Source organism: Manihot esculenta, chromosome 5 (genome assembly GCF_001659605.2).
Source record: "Manihot esculenta cultivar AM560-2 chromosome 5, M.esculenta_v8, whole genome shotgun sequence".
In the NCBI taxonomy this organism is placed as follows: Eukaryota; Viridiplantae; Streptophyta; class Magnoliopsida; order Malpighiales; family Euphorbiaceae; genus Manihot; species Manihot esculenta.
The window spans coordinates 28330364-28350265 of record NC_035165.2 but is presented as its reverse complement, the minus strand read 5'-3'; the positions used below and the strand labels follow the sequence as shown (position 1 = coordinate 28350265).

The 19902-nt window shown below is 34.8% G+C and overlaps 1 protein-coding gene across 1 annotated transcript; it reads right to left on the bottom strand.

Annotated features, from left to right (window-relative positions):
* Positions 1 to 13929: 13929 nt before the first annotated feature.
* On the bottom strand, positions 13930 to 17805 carry LOC110615902 (serpin-ZX). The gene is made up of 2 exons (XM_021758110.2): positions 17310 to 17805; positions 13930 to 15033 (listed from the first exon to the last, which is right to left on the bottom strand). Exons 1-2 carry the CDS (start codon positions 17697 to 17699, stop codon positions 14248 to 14250), a joined length of 1176 nt encoding a protein of 391 aa, XP_021613802.1. The 5' UTR covers positions 17700 to 17805; the 3' UTR covers positions 13930 to 14247.
* Positions 17806 to 19902: the final 2097 nt, after the last annotated feature.

Sequence of the window (19902 nt, the reverse complement as noted above, 5' to 3'; positions counted from 1 at the left end):
GTTGTACCCATTCTACGTCCCGGCACAGTTGGACTATGTAGAGGACTATTGGTGACAATACCATCCGAGATGTGATTAGTTGTGATGTGTTGCATTACATAATGGCATGAGATTTTAAATATTGTTTTCTATTATTCTGCTCACTGGGCTTTGTAGCTCACCCCTCTCCCCTAACCCCAGCTGTGCAGGTACAGGGTAGACCAGGAGGTTAGCCAGAGTTTTGAAGTATGTCTATGTAATAGTTAGATTGTGGACATGACAATTGTACTATGATGTAATGTAAGAAATTACAGTATGTTATGTAATGAGGTATATTGAGGCTATAGATGTGCTTGACCCTATGAGTATTGTAATCCCTTGTTGATGCATGATCTTAGATATTTGATGATACAGATGTAAGCCAACTCATTTCATGTTATAGTGCTCATTGGGGCATTGTTGAGATCCCACAGAGGGGTCATGATTATGGTTATGTAATGTATGTTCAGATTGAGTTGGATGAATGAAAGAAAAGTTTAAATTTTTATGCATGTTGTTGATCATGTATGGGATTATACAGGTTTCCAGGATGTATGTTTGGCTTGCTACGGGTCCCGGCGGCCTTAAGTCGACCCGGATCCTAGCGCCGGTAGCGGTCCGATTTTCGGGTATTCATACATAGCTTTGTGCCCGGCCCTTAAGGGGCTCCTCAGGACTTCTGTTATATGCAATAAAAACTAGAGGGCTAATGAGTCGTCCAGTTGTCCATCCACATCCACAATAAATAATACAATGCGTCATCTTCGTGGTTACTAATGCAATACAACCTACTATAGACATGGCATTCGTGATGCATGGAACATGCTAAAACATTCATTTATTTAAAAACATAGGTTAGTTCCACTCACCTCTAGCAACTACTGGGCTAACTCTGGACCAGCTAACTCTGAGGGGCTCATTGGTTCCTCGGGTCCGATCCTACAATGGAGGACTCAAATGAGGTACTAAACCACTCTAACATAACTCTAAACATTCCCCCAAAAACCCCCTAAAACATCATAAACATGCATGGAAAAACGGGCAAAGGAAGGCTGGACAGGGCACCTTTTGCGGCACCTTCGGCGGCTGAACACCCTCTCCAGATCCGAAAGTCAGGCACTTTCGGCGGCACCTTCGGCGGCCGAAAGTCTGCTCCAGATCCGAAACTCAACTTTCGGGGGCAATGTTAGGCGGCCAAACCATGCATCCACAGGCAGGTTCGGAAGCTGAAATTACCTTCGGCGGCCGAACCTGAGTTCATCCAGAACTCAGCCTCTTATGCATACAAGCCTCCCAAACCTTCCAAACACCCAAAACTTGCATCCAACCTCTCCAAAACATGCATATGCCCTTAACCATGCATAAAGGAGCTTAAAACAAGCTTAAACTCCAACAAACAACATCACATAAAGCATACATAGGCATAAAGGGTACATAAACCCTATTATGCACAACCATGCAACTCAAGCATTCCTAACCCTTTTTCCTTCATAAAACTTACTTAAAACACCATAAAAGATGAGGATCTACACTTACCTCTTGAAGATCGTGGGTTGGTGCGACCCAAACTTGAAGATATGGAGAATCCAAGCTCCAAAAGTCTCCAAGCTCCAAAACTTGATCAAAGCTCAAAACTCTTCAAAACAAGGATAAAACTCATGCAAACTTGAGGGATTTGAAGAAAAGCATGAAAACAACCAAAGGAGAGCATGAACTCACCTTAGCCCAAGAATGGAGAGAAAACTCTCCCATTTTCCCGACAAGGGGCCTTTATAGGTGGCCTGGTCAACCATTTCCGGCGGCCAAACCTTGCTTCCACACCTCCACCACATTCGGCGGCCGAACATGGGGTTCGTGGGCAACAAAACTAAGCCACCTTCGGCGGCCGAACTTCACTTTCGGCGGCCGAACCTGGCAAATGCCTCCTTGGTCTTTTCTTTCAAAACTCAATTTTCTCTTACTCAAATCCCTCAAAACATGTAAAAACATTTTAGAAAACCTTTGTTTTACCCTTCTAGAAGGCTCTGAGATCCGAGAAATTTTGGATTCCAACGGAAATTCCGCCGGAAAAAGGGAATTCCGGTACCAGGGTCTAGCCGGGTATTATAATCTAGTTCATCCACATCATAGTTTGTTGCAGTTCCATTGACATGGTTTATAGGTCTTGATTTGATATGAGAGTTTGAGGAATGGTGTTTGTTGGAGTGAAGTTGCTGGTAAAGAGTATGTTAGACATTGTTTGGGCGGAGGGGAGTGAAAATAATGTCACAGGAAAACCTGAGGATTGGGAGTTTCTAGGGTTGGGTTTTCATTTTTGATGGGTGTTAGTGGGTTGTTTTCTTGGTTAGCCATATGGATTTCAGTGGTTTTTGTTTGGAAAATTTCGATGATTAGATAATCTTCCTTTGTTTTCTACAAACGTGCCAATTGATGAATTGAGATCCGGTAGGTTCAATGAGATGTGTACGCGTGGACAAAGAGTTTGATTTTACTGGAAAATTAATAGATCTCGATGGGTGGTTGGAAATTAATAAGGCTGAATACTGGTTCGTGTAGATTAAGGTTTGGAGAAGAAGGATCTGAATGGGTAGTGTCTTGGTGAAGCTGAAAGTCTGTCCCCTTATATGGTTGGTTCGGGGATATTTATATCCCAATCGTCTTGGTGCATTCTGACTGACGTTCCATTAGATTGGATTAGTGACGTGTTGTGGCAGATATGTTAGGTTGCTTATTAATGGTGGACAATCGACTAACAAATGCTGAGTTGGTTAGCCCACACTCTGTCCATCGTGTATGTCATATCAGTCAGCCCTACCGCACGTGCAATCATGACACTAACAATGCCCTGCGAGCTTTGAAGAAGTTTGCCTGTTGGCTCTGAGTTTTAAAGAGGTCGGTCTGTCCGTTCTAAACATTAGTAAGGTCAGGGGTACTAGAGGTCTGATCTTCATACTCCATAGGTTGGACCTTCTACTGCCCGGTCAGACCGAATGGAATGGTTCATGGAATCCTTTCATATCCTGTGCATATATGTCATGATCTCAACGAGATCTATTATTTATATGTTATCAGCCACAAAGAAGTCATGGAAATCAAAATCAGAATGAAGAGAAAATTTTAGCAAATTGAAAGTCCAATTTTAAGTATTTATTTTCTATAGAGAATTTCACTAAAACAAATGATCGGTTATTTCAATAGGTCTAAAAACCTCATTTGGTTGGTCTTTGAAAATGGAAAAATGATAGACAAACAAATCCTAAACTCAGGAAACAATGCATGAATGGCTACAAATTGTCAAGACTCTTCCATGCAAGGCTAAAAATCCAAGATGATATCAACCTTCTCTGTAGGCCAAGACAATAAACATGCACTGGAGGGTGTGTAGCACCTGAAAGCCTTACTGCGGCAAAATAAGTTCTTGTGAACTACATCAAAAGTCTACAATTGGTTAGGATAATAAATATTAAACAGTGAATAGTTGTCTAATGCAAGTCTGCAGTTGCAGGATCTCTGGCATTACTATAACTAAAAGTAGTGAACATTGTATCCATGACAAAGAACTACAATTATTTAATGTGATGTTGAATCAAAATCAAGTTAATTTGAATAGAAGGTTCCATCACTTAAAAATTTCAACATGCAGCTAAATTGATAACAAAATAAAAAATTTTCTACCAAGGTGATTGAACCTTTGCAGATGAAACAACTGCTACCCCATCATTCCAAAAAATGGGGAAAAATGTATTATTATGATGATAAGCTAAACAAAAAGTGCACATCGTAAATATTAAACCAGCAGAAAGACTAACATCTGGACAATACCATGGAGCAGAAAATGTAAGATAGGATTGTTCTGTGGGACAATTCATTTTTGTTCATTCTCCAACATTGTTATATGCACTGGGCTGAGGATAGCAGCAAAAAGCCAGACAATTCCAATGCTGTAAAGTAAGCCAAACCTTTCAAGTATAGGGTGGCCCCTTAGATAGAGATGCATCAAATACAACAGAAAACACAGGGCTTTATGATGCTCAAATAAAGCACAGCTTTTGCAGTAAACTTCACATTTTTTAGTAAGTATTACTTTGGCAAGAAACTAGTATAATCACTTAATTAGCATTGGGAGGCCGATCTCCACACAGTTAGCAAGCTGAACAGAATGCGTGGGGTGAAACATGGTTCTTATTTAAAAGGCACCAAGCATTATAGTCTTGTCAAGAAGAAATTACCAGTGGAAAGCCCCTTATGAACAGACCAAGACACACCATACAAACCACTGGTACTATAATAATAGGACTAAAAAACCTGGCATGATTTTAGCAAAATGAGAGAATTTCAAGAGTGTTATTATTATTATTATTATAAGAACTAAAAAATATTAATAGAATTAAGTCATTCTGAAATTAAGTTACCTTGTCAAATTGCCCTATGCAAAACTAAACCCAAGGATGATGTTAATGGAGGAAGAAAGATCCCTTGAATAGTTCTCATAGTGCAGGTAAATCTCTGCAATCACCCATATCAATATTGATATGAGCAAAATAATTGGAGAATAATCAAGAATGCTAAGGAAAAGTTGATAGAAAATCAAAATTTTGCCAACACTAGCAAATAATGCAGGATTAGGAATGATTTTTTTTTTGTTCTACTTTGAATTAATCTCAAGTTTAGTGCTTCATACATCATGCTCGTCTGTAAAGTTTTTATTGGACAAATCCTTGATGATTGATAATATTGGTAAGGTGAATGCAATTGATGCGCTCGTCACGGTCGGAAGCCTTGTTCCGAATAATGTTTGAACGAGTGTATTCAACCCCGCCATAAAGAGCAAAGTTTGAATCACATGAGCTTTATCACCCCATTCATAGTAAGGCCAAAGATTTATATTTTTAAATTTAAAGAAAAAATTGTCATTTTTTTTGTTTTTCATGGGATGCTTATATGAAAACAAAAATTTATATATTTTATACTAAAAAGTTATATATATATTTTTAAAATTACAATTCGTATAGAAATTGCATAAAATGTCTGGAAAATTAAATTAAATATAGATAAAAATAAAACTAATCTAATAGTAAAAAAAATCATAAAATCAAATAAAAAAATTGCTTAATCTTTAAAAATTTTAAAAATTATAAAAACATTAATAAAAATCTAAATTTAAATAAGTAATAATTATCTGCTATTAAATCTATCATTTAATAACAGTCATAAATTTAACATATTATAAAGTTTTGATAAATACTTAATATATTTTTTAAAAAATAATTAAATTTACATCAATTTAAATATTTTAATTTATCAAATTAAAAAAATAAAAATTTTTATTTTTAATTTAATAGATCTATTTTTAAAATATATAACCGAATAAAAAATATACTTAAAAATTCAATTATTCTTTCATTTTCTCGTTTTAAAATATAAAATTTATTATTATCATAACTTGTAATTTTATATACAAATAAAAATATTAATAATAACTTATAATTTTTTAAATAAATAAAAATACCCCTTTTAATTTTGATATACAGTAAAATATTAATAAATTTCTTTATATTAATTAAAAATAATAATATAAATTCATCTAATCGTGACATTTTTTATTTTTTTTATTAAAAAAACAATTTAGGTGGATCATTAATTTAAAATCTTTTTATATTTTTATATATAATTTTTTAATTCATCTTTTTTAAAAAAATAATTTAATTTACGATAAAATTTCAATAAATAGAATTTAAATGTAAAAACAATCTTCTATAATAAAATTTAATCAAGAATATTTTCAATCAATTTAAATCTAAATATAATAATAATATAATTAAATAATTAAATTAAGAAATTTTAAATAATAACAGATTATATTTTTTTTTATAAAAAATTATAGTTTAACTTAATACAAGTAATTTAAATATTAAGAAAAATTTTTCTTAATAAAATTTAATCAATCATAATTTAAATATTAAGAGATTTTATCAATCAATTTGAACTTAAATAAAATATTGATATAATTAAATAATTAAATTAAAATTTTTTAAATAACAATAAATTTGAAATTAACAAAATAGGGATAGTTTATAAAATTTCAATATTTCTCCTTTTTCTATTATATATATATATAGTTTTTATATATAGTATAAATTATCAAAGAAGATATGAAATAAGGATAATGTAATAATTTATTTAATCAAATCAATTTATAATTTTAATATTTATAAATATTAAAATAAAAAACTGTCCCTCAGTTTATTTTTTTTGGCTTATAAGCTAAACTTATAAACTCAAAAACTATTATAAATAAACAAATTAAATTAAATTTAGAGCTTATGAGTTGTTTGATTTTGGTTAGAATATTATCTCCGTATATTGTTAAAATAATATAATATTATTAATTAATCGATTCGATTTTATTAAAAAATTTTTTAATTAAAATCGAATAGAATTGAAGTAATTAAATTTTTAAAATTTTAAAATTAAATTAAATTAAGACTTTCGACGCAAGTTTCCTTCTATGGTATCTTTGTGACTCGATACTCTCGCATTTTCCTATTCCTTAAACCTAACTTCTTTTTTTCCCTTCTCCATAGAAAACGATCTGCATCAATTGACTATCGATGAAAAAAAAGATGTTATTGTCTCTGTTAAGAGCTTTAGAGATATTCTAATCGTTACTTATGATTTCTGTATGGTGGAGATGTTTCTCACATACAATTTAATCAATTTTCAGAATATGCAGATCTCTTTGACAGATTTATGGCATCCTTTAGAGATGGATGTTGTTGTCCCTGATAAGTTTAATGAGGAGATTGCAGACCAAATAAATGATGATACTAAAAAAAGGCTAAGAAATACTAAACATAACGTTATTACAGGTTTTCCTTCCTCTCAATATAATACCTCTAATACCACCCTGCGAATGTTAATTTGATAGGCAACAGTGAAGCGGCTCATCCCATCAAAGGTCGGGATAGCCGAAAGCAATGATCGTCCTATGTTGGAACTGCCGAGAACTCGGTAATCCTCGGACATTTAATGCATTGAAGGATTTGGTTACTAGTTACAAGCCAAACATTTTATTTTTGATGGAAACAAAAACTATTAGTTCTCGTATGTAATTTTTTCATAATTTTTTACATTTTGATGGTTACTTCTCGGTCAATAGACAAAAATTGAGAGGAGGCCTTTCATTAATATGAAAGAATCATGTGTCTGTTTCTGTAGTTGGCTTTTCTTCAAATTTTATTGATTCGATTGTTTAGGAAGCTAATGTTCAATGGATGTTTATTAGTTATTATGGGTTTCCGGAATCGCAAGGACGACGTCAATCTTGAAATCTTATTTGAGTTTTATCTTGTAGAAACTCTCTTTCGTGGCTTTGTTCGGGAGATTTTAATAATTTATGCTGGAGAGATGAGAAAAAATGAGTAGCATCTTTGTCAAATTATCTTATGCAGGGATTTAAACAGGCACGTGAGAAGCATATTTATAAAATTATTTTATGCAGGGGTTTGATTTTAAATGATTGTAAATTTTTATTAGATTCTAGAACTGATATTTCTATTAGATAGGTTCGTTGTAATACTACTCTAATTGCTCATATTTTGGCTAGAAAATTTATTAGATATAATTATTTCTCTATTTGAAATGATATTCTTCTTTATTTGAAATTTTATTAATATAATTAATATTTTTACTTTTAAAAATAATAAATTAAAAAATATAAAATTAAATTAAAATTTTAAATTAATTCGATTTGATTTATGAATTATTTCACTTTACACATGATCCCGTGCTCGCACATGACCATATAAGCTATTTCTTTCCTTCCATGAAAGAATATGATTGTTTTTTATCCATCTCAAATTTTAAGTCTTTTTCTTTTTTTAAGTAATATTGTTTTAGCTTCTTGATATTTCTTTACCTAATATACATTAAAAAATAAAATTTATTAGTTTCAATAATAAATTAAAAATAAAATAATATAAATAAATGTTATATTAAAATACAATATAAAATTTACTGCTTATAACTATATTAATTATAAAAAATAAATACTATTCTTTTTATGGAGAGAGTATTAATTTACTACAAACATATACATATTTATATATAAAATAGGTATATTTAATTTTAAATACGACTGCTATTTATTTTACATAAATAATTGGTTTTTCACGCTTTTTCGTATTCAAGATATAATTAGAGATATCACAGATTTAGTTTCTATTATTATCTTTGTCTCCTTCGTTCATGCTCGAACACCTATTTACAACCCTTAATGTCTGCCGAGCTTTAAGTTTACTTGCTGGGTTGCTTTCACCTTCCAAATATCCAAGGGATTTGCTCGGATATGGAACCCATACCCACGATAATGGAATTCTGCAACCAGACTTCGTTTCTTGGAATGTTTTGATCTTTGGGTGTGATGACCGCCGGACTTTCTGCACCTGGAGCAAGGCCAGACCTTAAAGAAGGACGCAAGTCCAAGGCCCACCAGGCCTTTCTCAAAGCCATCCAGCTCCACGCAACGCGTTTCAACCCGACCATGTGAAGCAGGCCGAACAGGTCACATGCACGGGCCCATATAAAAGGAGCCTATAAGAAGTAGGGGAGTAGACTCAGTCACCTCGCAGTCCTGCCCGCATACGCACTGGAAAAAATTAAATGGCCGCCTAGCATGGAGAGGAACCCTAACACATCCGTACGTACGGAGCTGAGTGACAGAGACAGCTAGCATTGTAAGCAGATATACATCACGAGCAGAGGAAAAAGGGGTTTTGTTCCTTCTTCTTCTGACTTCTTCCTCAGCTCTATTTTTTTATATTATTTTTCTCTGCAACACTTGTCTATCCATACTACACTAGTTAATGAACCTGACTTGAACGTCGGAGGGTCTCTACCGGGGGCATTCCCGGTAGACCTCTGACTATCTTTCCTTATTTTGCAGGTCCTTTCATCAAATTGAATATTGACAGACCCATATGATGAAGTAAGAATAAAACCAGATCTATCATGGAGTAAGAGGAAAATCAGATTCATCAATAAACCAAATATATCATGGAGTAAGAGGAAAAATAGATTCACCAATTTGCGCCATCTGTGGGGACGAAAGAGATTTTTACCATCTCTAAAGTTCCTAAATTCACCCATTGAGATCCACATGAAGGTATGAAAGTTTATACAAAAAGTAAGCTAGAGGTTTACAAAAACTAGCTGAAAAGAAAGATTCATTATGTTCAGAAATATTTTGATAGTCTTTTAGATAGCTATTTTAATATTAATTGAATTTTATTACTATTAACTTTTTCTTTGAAACTTGGTGAAGTGAAACTTCAGATCGAAATACTTATTTATGAGTATAAAATTTTAATATTTTTCATAGAAAGAAAAAAAAAGTGATGTATATATTTGTTAAAATTGTGAGGTCGACCGTATATATATTATAAATGTTAGATGGGCAGGTCGGCTATAGAGTTCCGAATTAGTAAATTAGAGAGAAAATTAATAAATAAAAAATAAAATAAAAGAAGGATCTGCGAGAAAAAATAAAGCAGATTTGGTAGATTGGACAGCTCTCTGACTAGACAACAAATAGGCGAGGTCAGACTGTACAACAATGGATGAAAAATAAATCAGTGGAAGAGCTCAGGTGAAAAGACTCCAACTGTTCAAAATTGTCTCTTGTTGTGTATGCTTATTATTTTACTTTAGGATTTCAAGACTCTCTTTAGTTACTGGCAATTGTTTTTTATTAATTATTATTGAATACAAAGGATTTCATAGATTATTAAAAGATATGATTTGCATGTAAATAATAATGTTAAATTTAATTAAAGTATACTTCTCTGAGTTTAGATATCTTGATAATTGCTTACATAACATTAAAATTCAAGTATTGTCATGAAAATTTTATTATTAATATTAGCACATACATTCCTAAGAAAAAAATCATATATTTTATAGATTGAAAAATCTTGAAAAAATTTACACATGCAAAATATTATTTATTGAATCTCTAAATTGTATGAGCTAATATTTACATTTATCTGAAATATGAAACTAAGTGTCATGTGCAACATATAATTTATTGATAAATATTATTAAAGTAACGAGCATTCTTGTTATATACACTCTGTGCAAGCTCTTATTTTGCAGAAAAAATTCTGAATCCTACGCAAGACCTCAATGAGGTAGGTGACGGGCCTCGGAAAATGATCCCCGGCAACATAAAACCGGCTGAGATGATGAAGCGACAGCAAGGTCAATGAGCTTGAATCCCATGCAAGGCTAGACCCCTGACACCACAAAGCCGGCTGAGGTGATGAAGCGACAGTAAAGCCAATGAGCCTGAATCCCATGCAAAGCTAGAGAGCCTAGAAGCGACAGTAAGGCCAATGAGCCTGAATCTTGCGCAAGCCCTCAGTGAGGTGGGTGACCGGCTTCGGAAAATGGCCCCCGGCACCACAAAACCGGCTGAGATGATGAAGCGATAGTAAGGCCAATGAGCCTGAATCCTATGCAAGGCTAGAGAGCCTGGAAGTGACAGTAAGGCCAATGAGCCTGAATCTTGCGCAAGCCCTCTGTGAGGTGGGTGATCGGTCTCGGAAAATGACTCCCGGCACCACAAAACCGACTGAGATGATGAAGTGACAGTAAAGCTAATAAGCCTAAATCCCATGTAAGTCTAGAGAGCCTGGAAGCGATAGTAAAGCCAAATAGTCTGAATCTTGAGCAAGGCCGATGAGTCTAGAAGCGACAGTAAGGCCAAAGAGTCTGAACCTTGAGCAAACCCTCAGTGAGATAGGTGACTGGTCTCGAAAAAAGATCGCCCGCACCACAAAACCAAACTGAGAGGACGAAGGAACTATTCTTTCTCCTTTTATTAAAAAATACCGTATGCTCACAGCAAACAGCTGCATACGATAACAACACACAAAAGCAACACATAAAAACACAGTTCCAACCTACATAAAATATTGGGGCATTGGACCACAAATGAAAAGTTAAAATCCGACCTCCCAAAGGAGTTCGGGTCATAAGATAAAGAGACTTTAATCTCATACGACAGCCAAAAGCGCCATGCAGACCTCAAGAGGGTGCTGGAATAAAAAATCTGAATCTGACCTCTCAAAAGAGCTCGGATTATAGGCTAATAAGACCTCAATCTCACAAAATAGCCAGTGTATAAAGAAATTAAACTAAGGCGCCACAATGCCCGTACTATGTAGCAATGCGGCCTACTAAAGGCCAATGCAAGACTCACGGAGCGAACACGCCAAAGTGCCATGCCAATCTCAAGAAAATGAGCTCGGCAATGGTAAAGCCAATAGGCAGATCAGATTAAGGCGAAGCAAATTCTAAGCGAAATGCATACTGAGATAGATAACTAAATAAAGGACCAAGGGCAATCATAAGAGGCACCGCCCTCGGAAATTGACCGTTGGCACTAAACCAGTTTGACTAGCCTAGAGAAAGGTCTAAGCAGCAAAGAGCCCGCAAAACGCTTGAGGGAAGACAGCCCGAAAAGCACTAGGGGGCAAAAAACCCAAACAACCAAGACATACTCGAGAACCAAATGCTCAGATAAAGAATCAAGAGGACAGGAGCAATGTAAAAGACCGAGTGAACCATTCTGAATAATCGGACAGGGCAGTGGAAAGTCTTGACTCATTGGATACAAAAAAATTGAACTCCAGTATGGTCAAACCCAAAACAGATAGTCCAACCTCTTTAATCCGGGGTCGATCTCTCCAAAAACCCAGAGGGGTCAGACATACCTCCCTGCTGAGCCTTATGTCTGTACTGGTAAGGCTATAAGCCTATAAAAGAAAAGTTAAAGCTGAACAAACAAGCAACATAGCCTGTATAAGGCTAGACAAGAAAGCAAGAAATTAAGTCCGACTTCGTAAAAGAACAGAAATCCGAGCTCCTGAACTCACAATACGGACGTACTCATAACAAGTAAACAACCAAGCTAAATAAAGCTAAGTGTAGAAGAAATAACAGAGAGCCGAGCTCCCTATATGAAAAGGCCCGCAAATGCAGAACGCACAAAAGGATAAACGAAAGTGAAGGGTCGTGCTCACAGCTTGGATTAACTCAGTAAACAAACGCTTAGCAAAGATGACCCAGGAAGAGGAAAACAACAAAAGCCCGAACTCCCTATCCCAGCAGAGCACACAGCTTAGACCGCACTAACTGTCAGAAGGTTACATCAAGAAGGACAAAATGTCCGAGCTCATAACAAGAACAAGATTTAAAATCGTCTAATGCGGGGCATTCATGCAAACAAGACATTTCTTTAAGTATTATATATCCAAATTCGCAGCACCGATGAGGTCATGAGCCAAAGATAGAAATGCCCTCATGAAAATAAGAAAAACTCGCAAGTTAGAAGTTTAGCCAAACGCCGAGCTTTTAGCCCAGATCAGTTCAATTGACAAAGTCCCAGTAGAGACAGCTTGGTCCATCAATTAAGTAAAGCCAAGTAAGGTGAAATTTGCTAAGTGGGCATCTAACTTCAGGCTTTTATGATTAAGTCAAGTTAGGTTAGAAGAAATTCACAAGTCAGATGGAGAAAATGGGTTAAGTCTTAAAAGGTTTGAGCAGATCGGCAAAGCCAGAAGGCAGTCTGAGTAAAAAATAATAATAAGGCACATGCCGAGGTGAAATATCATTCATCATCAAATACGCATCTCCAGATCGTTATACATTCAAACATCAAAGTAAAGAGACAAAGAAATAAAAAGGCAGGGAAAGGATGTTTTGACAAGAGTTGTTCTAGGGCAGCGTGGTCATATTGGGGCCTAAGGATTTACCCCATCATCACTCATGGAATAACTGCTGAGGAGGTAAAGGGGCATTTGATGACCACTGGGCTTCCTGCACCTGAGGGCAAGGCCAGGCCTTAAAGAAGGACGCAGGCCCAAGGCCCACCAGGCCTTTCTTAAAGCCATCCAGCTCCACGCAGCGCGTCTCAGCCCGGCCATGTGAAGCAGGCCAGACAGGTCACACGCGCGGGCCTATCTAAAGGGAGCCTAGCCAGGTGACGTGATAAGAAGTAGGGGAGCAGGCCCAGTCACCTCGCAGCCCTGCCCGCATGCTCGCTGGGAAAAATTAAATGGCCGCCTGGCATGGAGAGGAACCCTGACACATCCGTACGTACGGAGTTAAGTGACAGAGACAGCTAGCATTGTAAGCAGATATACATCACAAGTAGAGAAAAAAGGGGTTTTCTTCCTTCTTCTTCCGGCTTCTTCCTCGGCTCCATTTTTTTACATTATTTTTCTCTGCAACTCTCGCCTATCCATACTACACTAGTTCATGAACCTGACTTGAACGTCGGAGGGTTACTACCGGGGGCATTCTCGGTAGACCCCTGATTATCTTTCCTTATTTTGCAGGTCTTTTTATCAAATCGAATATTGAGAGACCCATATGATAGAGCAAGAAGAAAACTAGATCTATCATAGAGTAAGAGGAAAAGCATATTCATGAGAGTGTGACGAGAAGTACTATATTATGAATTTTGTTAAGCAAAAAAAAATGAAGAGAAGAACTCCTTTGGATTTGCTAAGTGGATTATGGGAACTTTGAATTGGGAATCAAACTTTATGGTAATACCCAGCCCATTTCTTACCACACGGGCATTCTTTTCATTATAAATAAATCAACATGCATTCAAATAAAATTCTAACGGCAAAGTATTTATTATTTTTAACAGGAGCACCTATTTATTAGACAAAACTTAAATATAAAAATTTATTTGTAATTAAAATTTTAGTCAGTGATTAGACTTGCATATAAATTACCCTAATAAATAATAAGTATAATTAACAATAGAATATTGAAATTTTGCCCAAGATAGTAAAATGTAGATCAAAGCCGTCTGCCTCGCAGTCAAACACTTGATACTCGACTAAAATAGTAAAATTCACATAGATTGAGCTGGATTACGTTCTCACACACACAAAAAAAAAAGAAGACCTGGTTTACACATTACTAGCAGTTGTATCGTAATCGAATCAAGAGCTCGTCAGAAAACATGAAAATGGTTAAGCTACAAGGAGCTCCACAACACATTCCATACAAAATATGGCGCCTTGCAATGAACAATCTCCCAAGGCACCATAGGAACATTAAAATACAATACATCAACAGACATTAGTTATTGAGGTAGTTTTCTGTTTATTATGCTTCATCTTCTCACACGTGTTCCTCAGTACATGAGACTTAATTGGCCTGTGAGGGATCAAGCACATGGCCAATGAACAGCACAATTCCAGTCATGTCTTCTCTGATCAAGAAGAGGAATGGATGGTCAGCTACAAAGTCCAGTTTCTCAGTGTTCAGCAAACCTCTCAATTTTACAACACCGGCAGAAGCTGCTGCAGCTTCTGTGCCTTCTTCATTTACTTCAATGAAGGTTTTGTGGAATATGCTTGAAACATACAGGTTCTGACCGACTGAGGAATCCACCATCTCCGTCAAATCTCCTTCACCAGAGAATGGTAACACCAGTCCTAATCCCTTTAGAGTTTTGGAAGCTTCAAATCCAAACGATATCTTAAACTTGGGAATCCTAAAGTCACCCACTTCCACTCGTTGCTGTGGAAGGTGGTGATCCAAGAACCCAGATTCAGAACCCACTTTCTCTGCCAAAGCAGGCAGCCCATCTTTTGCATCTGGAAGGAAGAAGTACATGGAGAAACTCCGTTTATCTTCACCTTGTTTATAAGGAAGACCTAGGACTTTGAAACCATTGAAGGCACTGATGAATTGCTTCTTCTTGCTAGTCATAAAGGGCACATGCAATGAGCTACCATTCAAAAGGTAAAAATCATGGTCCTTTGTAGTTGATGCATCAAATTTTTCATTCCAGGCTCCCTTGAAGTAAAGTGCATTTGCAAATATAAGCCTGGTTGTAGCATCAACTGATCGAGAGGGAAGAACTTCTTTGATAAGCCCACTAGTCTCCTTCTCCGCCCATGCATTTACTTCATTAGTCACTTCAACAGCCTTTCATCACGAGCATAAAATTACAATTAGGCTAGTATCAATACTAAAGCCAATTGGGTAAATGCTGATGGGAAAACGTTTGAATGAATAAATAACTGTATTTAAAATAAAGTGTCACCAACTTTATTGTCATTATTGAATCAGCCCATGATAAAATGATTTAAATACAGATGTCCACAAGTAGATGTAGCCATAGTTTAGACTAGTCTAACTCAGGACCATAATCAGACAGTTCTCTCTCCACTTGAACCAGACCTAAACCAGCTTTTAAAACCAAATAATAAGAGAAGGAAAAAAAAAAATTTCAAAAAAAATCAACTGTTGGATTATACCAAAATCAGAATGAAGTGGAATCAAACCAGGGAGACCCCAAGGCCCAGTCCTGGTCCCTGGTTCCAACAGTGATCCTGGGTTCTAGTTATAAAATAGATTAACAATTGTAGGGGTATTGATCAATAGCAAAGAATTCCCAAAAATTTTCTTTTCTATTGTGGTATCCTTGAGGACAAGAATGCTCTACTGGAGGGCCAGCACCATATATAGTGACCCTGGATTCTGGTTTTGGCTATAAAATACAATTCATATAACAATAGATTCCCTAAAATACCTCAACTTCTATTATCCATCTTTGTTATCTCAATCCTTCCATCTTCTTCTTCTTCTTCTTCTTCTTCTTCTTTGTATCTCCTTATCTTTGTTGTGCCTAAGCGGCTAAGCCTCTCTAATTAGCTCAGGTCATAATGTGCTCATATAAGCCTAAAGAAACTAGAAAAGGAAACAAATTATATTCCACAACTTCACTGTGCTCAATTCACGTAACATGAAGGTTCCAAAATCCAAACTGAATGTAACCACTTGGATAACTATTGCTGTAGTGCAACAAAAACGACAAAAAGGTATATCTTCGTTTACAAGAATGTTTTTCCTTTCAATTGAAGAATGTGTGATGTATATTAACATTTGTACAAATTTGAGCATGTTTCAATAGAAATTAGTTTCCCTGCAAATAACAAAAGGGGTATAACAGTAATTTTCATAATTGGGGCAGTTATATACAGCAGTTGGAAACTTCCATGGTTCAAAACTTCTGTGGTTCTTGTTCAATCATCCATTCAGTGGTCCAAAAGTACGCACGCTTTAATGGTCAAGCAGGGTTGTGTCTCCCGTTGCCGGGTTCAAATTATTAAGATTATTTAATCCAATTGTGAGCACTGGCTTCTCAATAAAACATAATATGCTTTATTGACATCTTCCATTTGAAATGAGTTAGAGCTTGGTGTTGATGGGACTCACAAATTATGAAAAATGTTTAGGTACATGCGACTTTGTTCAAATCAACTAAAACAAAACTAATTGAAGAACTGGTATCAAAAACAGACATAAAACCAATGTTTAAACTTTGGATGAAGGTGATGTAATGCATTTATTTTTAACCTAGTAATGACATAAAAGTTGCAAATGGCAGATTGAGGTACCCTAGTCCACTGACAGTTAGCAAGAAAAAGAATATGTAATAAATATATATCTATATATACATACACATATATATATATCATTACATATTAAAGCCCACACATAACTGCTCACTGGGGATATCAAGGAGACATTATCTGCATGCTTGAAAAGGAGAAAAAAGAATCGCAAAGGGGAGCCAGGAAACACTTTTTGCTGCAATAACTACTTAGGCAACTTGATTCCTAAAATTTCTAGCATCCTTTCTGACCTTTGATACAATATAACAACAAATTAAGTTTTTTTACCCCTCTTGGAGCCAAGCGAACCTAAAGTTCAATTTTAACCAGTAGAGTCTTGCCAGAAAAACCCATTGTTCGCAAAAATTCAGATCTCAGATAAACACGCAAATAAAGAGAGAGAGAGAGAGAGAGAGAGAGAGAGAGAGAGAGAGAGAGAGAGAGAGAGAGAGAGCTGCACGTAAGTAAGACAAAAAAAAAATTTCGAAACATCGCCCTGTAATGTCTCTTTGCCTAGAAAAGTTCAGGTATATATACTTTAGGATTGCACCTTAACTTCCTTGATACAAGTAGAAAAAGGAACCGAATAAAACCATAGCTTAAATGATTTACAAGATTGATTCTCCAGGTTTCAATCACCATTTAAGATCCAATCATGCACATTATAGACTTAGGTAAAGCACATGCAAATACAAGTCACATATGGAGATAGAGATAAAGATTCCATAGATAAGTATAAGCTGATATTAAAGTAGAATATATACATTCTAAAATAAATAGATAATCATTTAGTAGGAACTATACCTTGGTTTGGAAATCAGCTTGATTAGAAGCAGCCTTGTAGACATTGTCCACAACCTGTTTGAAAGAAGGCTTAAGAGAGAGAGACCTGTCCACCCAAACGCCGTTGGCAAACGACAAGCGTGGCCCACCGCTAACACTTCCGTCAGCAAAAACCACAGAAACTAGCTCAGAGGAGAAAGAGCTGAACTGGTCATTGGACTTGGACTTGAGGAAAGCGAGCAATTGATCGAGGGTGGGACCCTTAGAGCCAGCAGCAATAAGACCTAGCACCACCTGGATCGACAGCGGCGACAAGACTGAATTAGAGGTTTTAGCTTCGGTTAAGAGGACATGCTTGGAGAGGCCCAAAGCGACAGCGTTTTGGTTACCGATCGATTCACGGAGGTCCATCTTTGTGTTTGTGGTATTGGGAGTTGCAGAAATGGCAAGTCAACAGGAAACTTTTACAGTTTTACTACCGACATGGGGGAAGTTGGAGAACTTAATGTGGGAGAACTGATTAACACTTTAAAAACGACGACGCATTTTATATCAATCAATGAGTGCACTGGCAGCCCCAAACCCGTGTGAGCATGTGCATGGAGTGAGTTGGGCTTTTAGGTTTCAAACTTTTGACTGAACTATAAGCGATAAAGCGATTGGCGAGCATTTTGGGCCGGAAGTCATTTTACATGTGCATTCCGTGTGTGTACATCCAATCACTGTTCTCAGTGGTGGAGGCAGGAGCTTCTCTTTGGTATGGCATCGGTTGCGTCACTGCGGCACCATTGGCTGTGCCGCTGCGGCACCTTCATCTTCCTTCAAAGCATTTTCCGATTGCCGTTGCCGTACCTTTCCTCCGCCCCTTACTGTTCTTAGTAAGTGGTGTAACTTTTGACTCTGATGATGGCCAAATTATTAGATATATTTGGAGTACTATTTTATTATATTGAGCTGATATTTTAATTCAATGAAATTGCAATATATTATTAAAAAATAAAAATTTAATAAATTTTTTTAACTATATGTGTTTAGTGGTTAATTATTTATTTTATAATTTTTTTATTAATATATTGTGATGTAATTGGTTGAGGTGGTAAGAACTCAATAATCTCTACAGATGATGATTGATCCACTTTTTCTGGCTATAATTTCATTACTTTTTCTAGGTTATGGGTGAGATTGCAAAAATTTTTAGTATTGCATGTGCTTGCCTTGATGGTTTGAGGAGAAGTTGTGCTCTGTTTTAGTGGTCTTTGAAGGCTGGATTGCAGTATTAGACCTATTCATGGTTCAATCTAAATAGATTAGTTAAATTCGAAATTAAACCAGTTAAATTGATTTTAATTTTAATTTTTGAACTAAACTGAAACTTTACACTAAAAAATTAGTAAAGGGTTTCTTTTCTGAACTAGAATCGGCTGATTCAATTTCAATGTAATTTTGAATTTAAATAAATTAATTTTATTATATAAATTAATTATCAAATAATTAAGTAATTTTTTTTACTTGTAAAAAATATTATTTCCATTTAAATGTTATGTTATTTTGTTTGTTATGTTATGCAAAGATTTACTTATTTATTTAATTTTTAATTTATTAATATTTAATATTTATTTTTTTAAATTTTTATTTAGTTTTTATTTAAATTTTTTACTTTTAAAGTTTTTTACAAATTAAAATCAAATTAATCATTTAGAATTTAGATTTAATTAAAACTGTAAACCAAAATCATAAAAAATTATATCGTTAAGGGCCTTTAAGTAGTTGCTCTTTCGTTAATCTAAGCTCGTTACTTAGCTATTTCTTTCATGTAATACATTCTATTTTTAGAAAAAAAAAAAAAAGACACTTTTAATAAATCATAATAAGTCTTGCATCTAAAATTAAATTAAGAAATATCTATAAATAGATATATATATATATCTTAATGTAAATTAAAAATTTTTATCTCATGGACCAAGTCACCCATTATTTAAAAATATTTTCTAAATATTTAATTATTTTCTATAAACAAGTGAAACACTTATGTATAAAAAATAAATACTATTTAATGGTAGTAATTTAACCATTAAAAAATAAAAAAAAATTCTTTTTAATATTTAAACAAGTACTTATAATCTTGAATTCATTAGTAGTTAGTTTTTTTTTAAAATCGAAATTCATTAGTGGTTAGTTAAAAGTCAATTAATATATGGAGGCCATATATTAACAAACATCTTTTGATTCAAAGTTGATTTTGTGCCGTCTTGAATTTTTGTAGTGTATGATTAAATTGAAATTGGATTAGAGTTCTCTATATCTCTCTTACAATTTAATTTTATCTTTAATTTCTTGTTTAAGCTATTAATAATATATTTTTAATATAAAAAAAATCCTCTTATAATGTGTCAAAGTCAAAATGAAGATAATCATTAACAAGGAAAGAAAGAAAGATACTTCCCACCAAAAAGACAGCTCTAACCTTCTAGATCCCACGTTTTTTCATAGGTCCACAAGCTTAAATAACTGAATTTTAAATAAATATTTATTTGATAAAAAATACACTTAAATTTTAAAAATTTTAATTAATAAAAAAAATAAATTATTTAAAAAAAATATTACTATAAACATT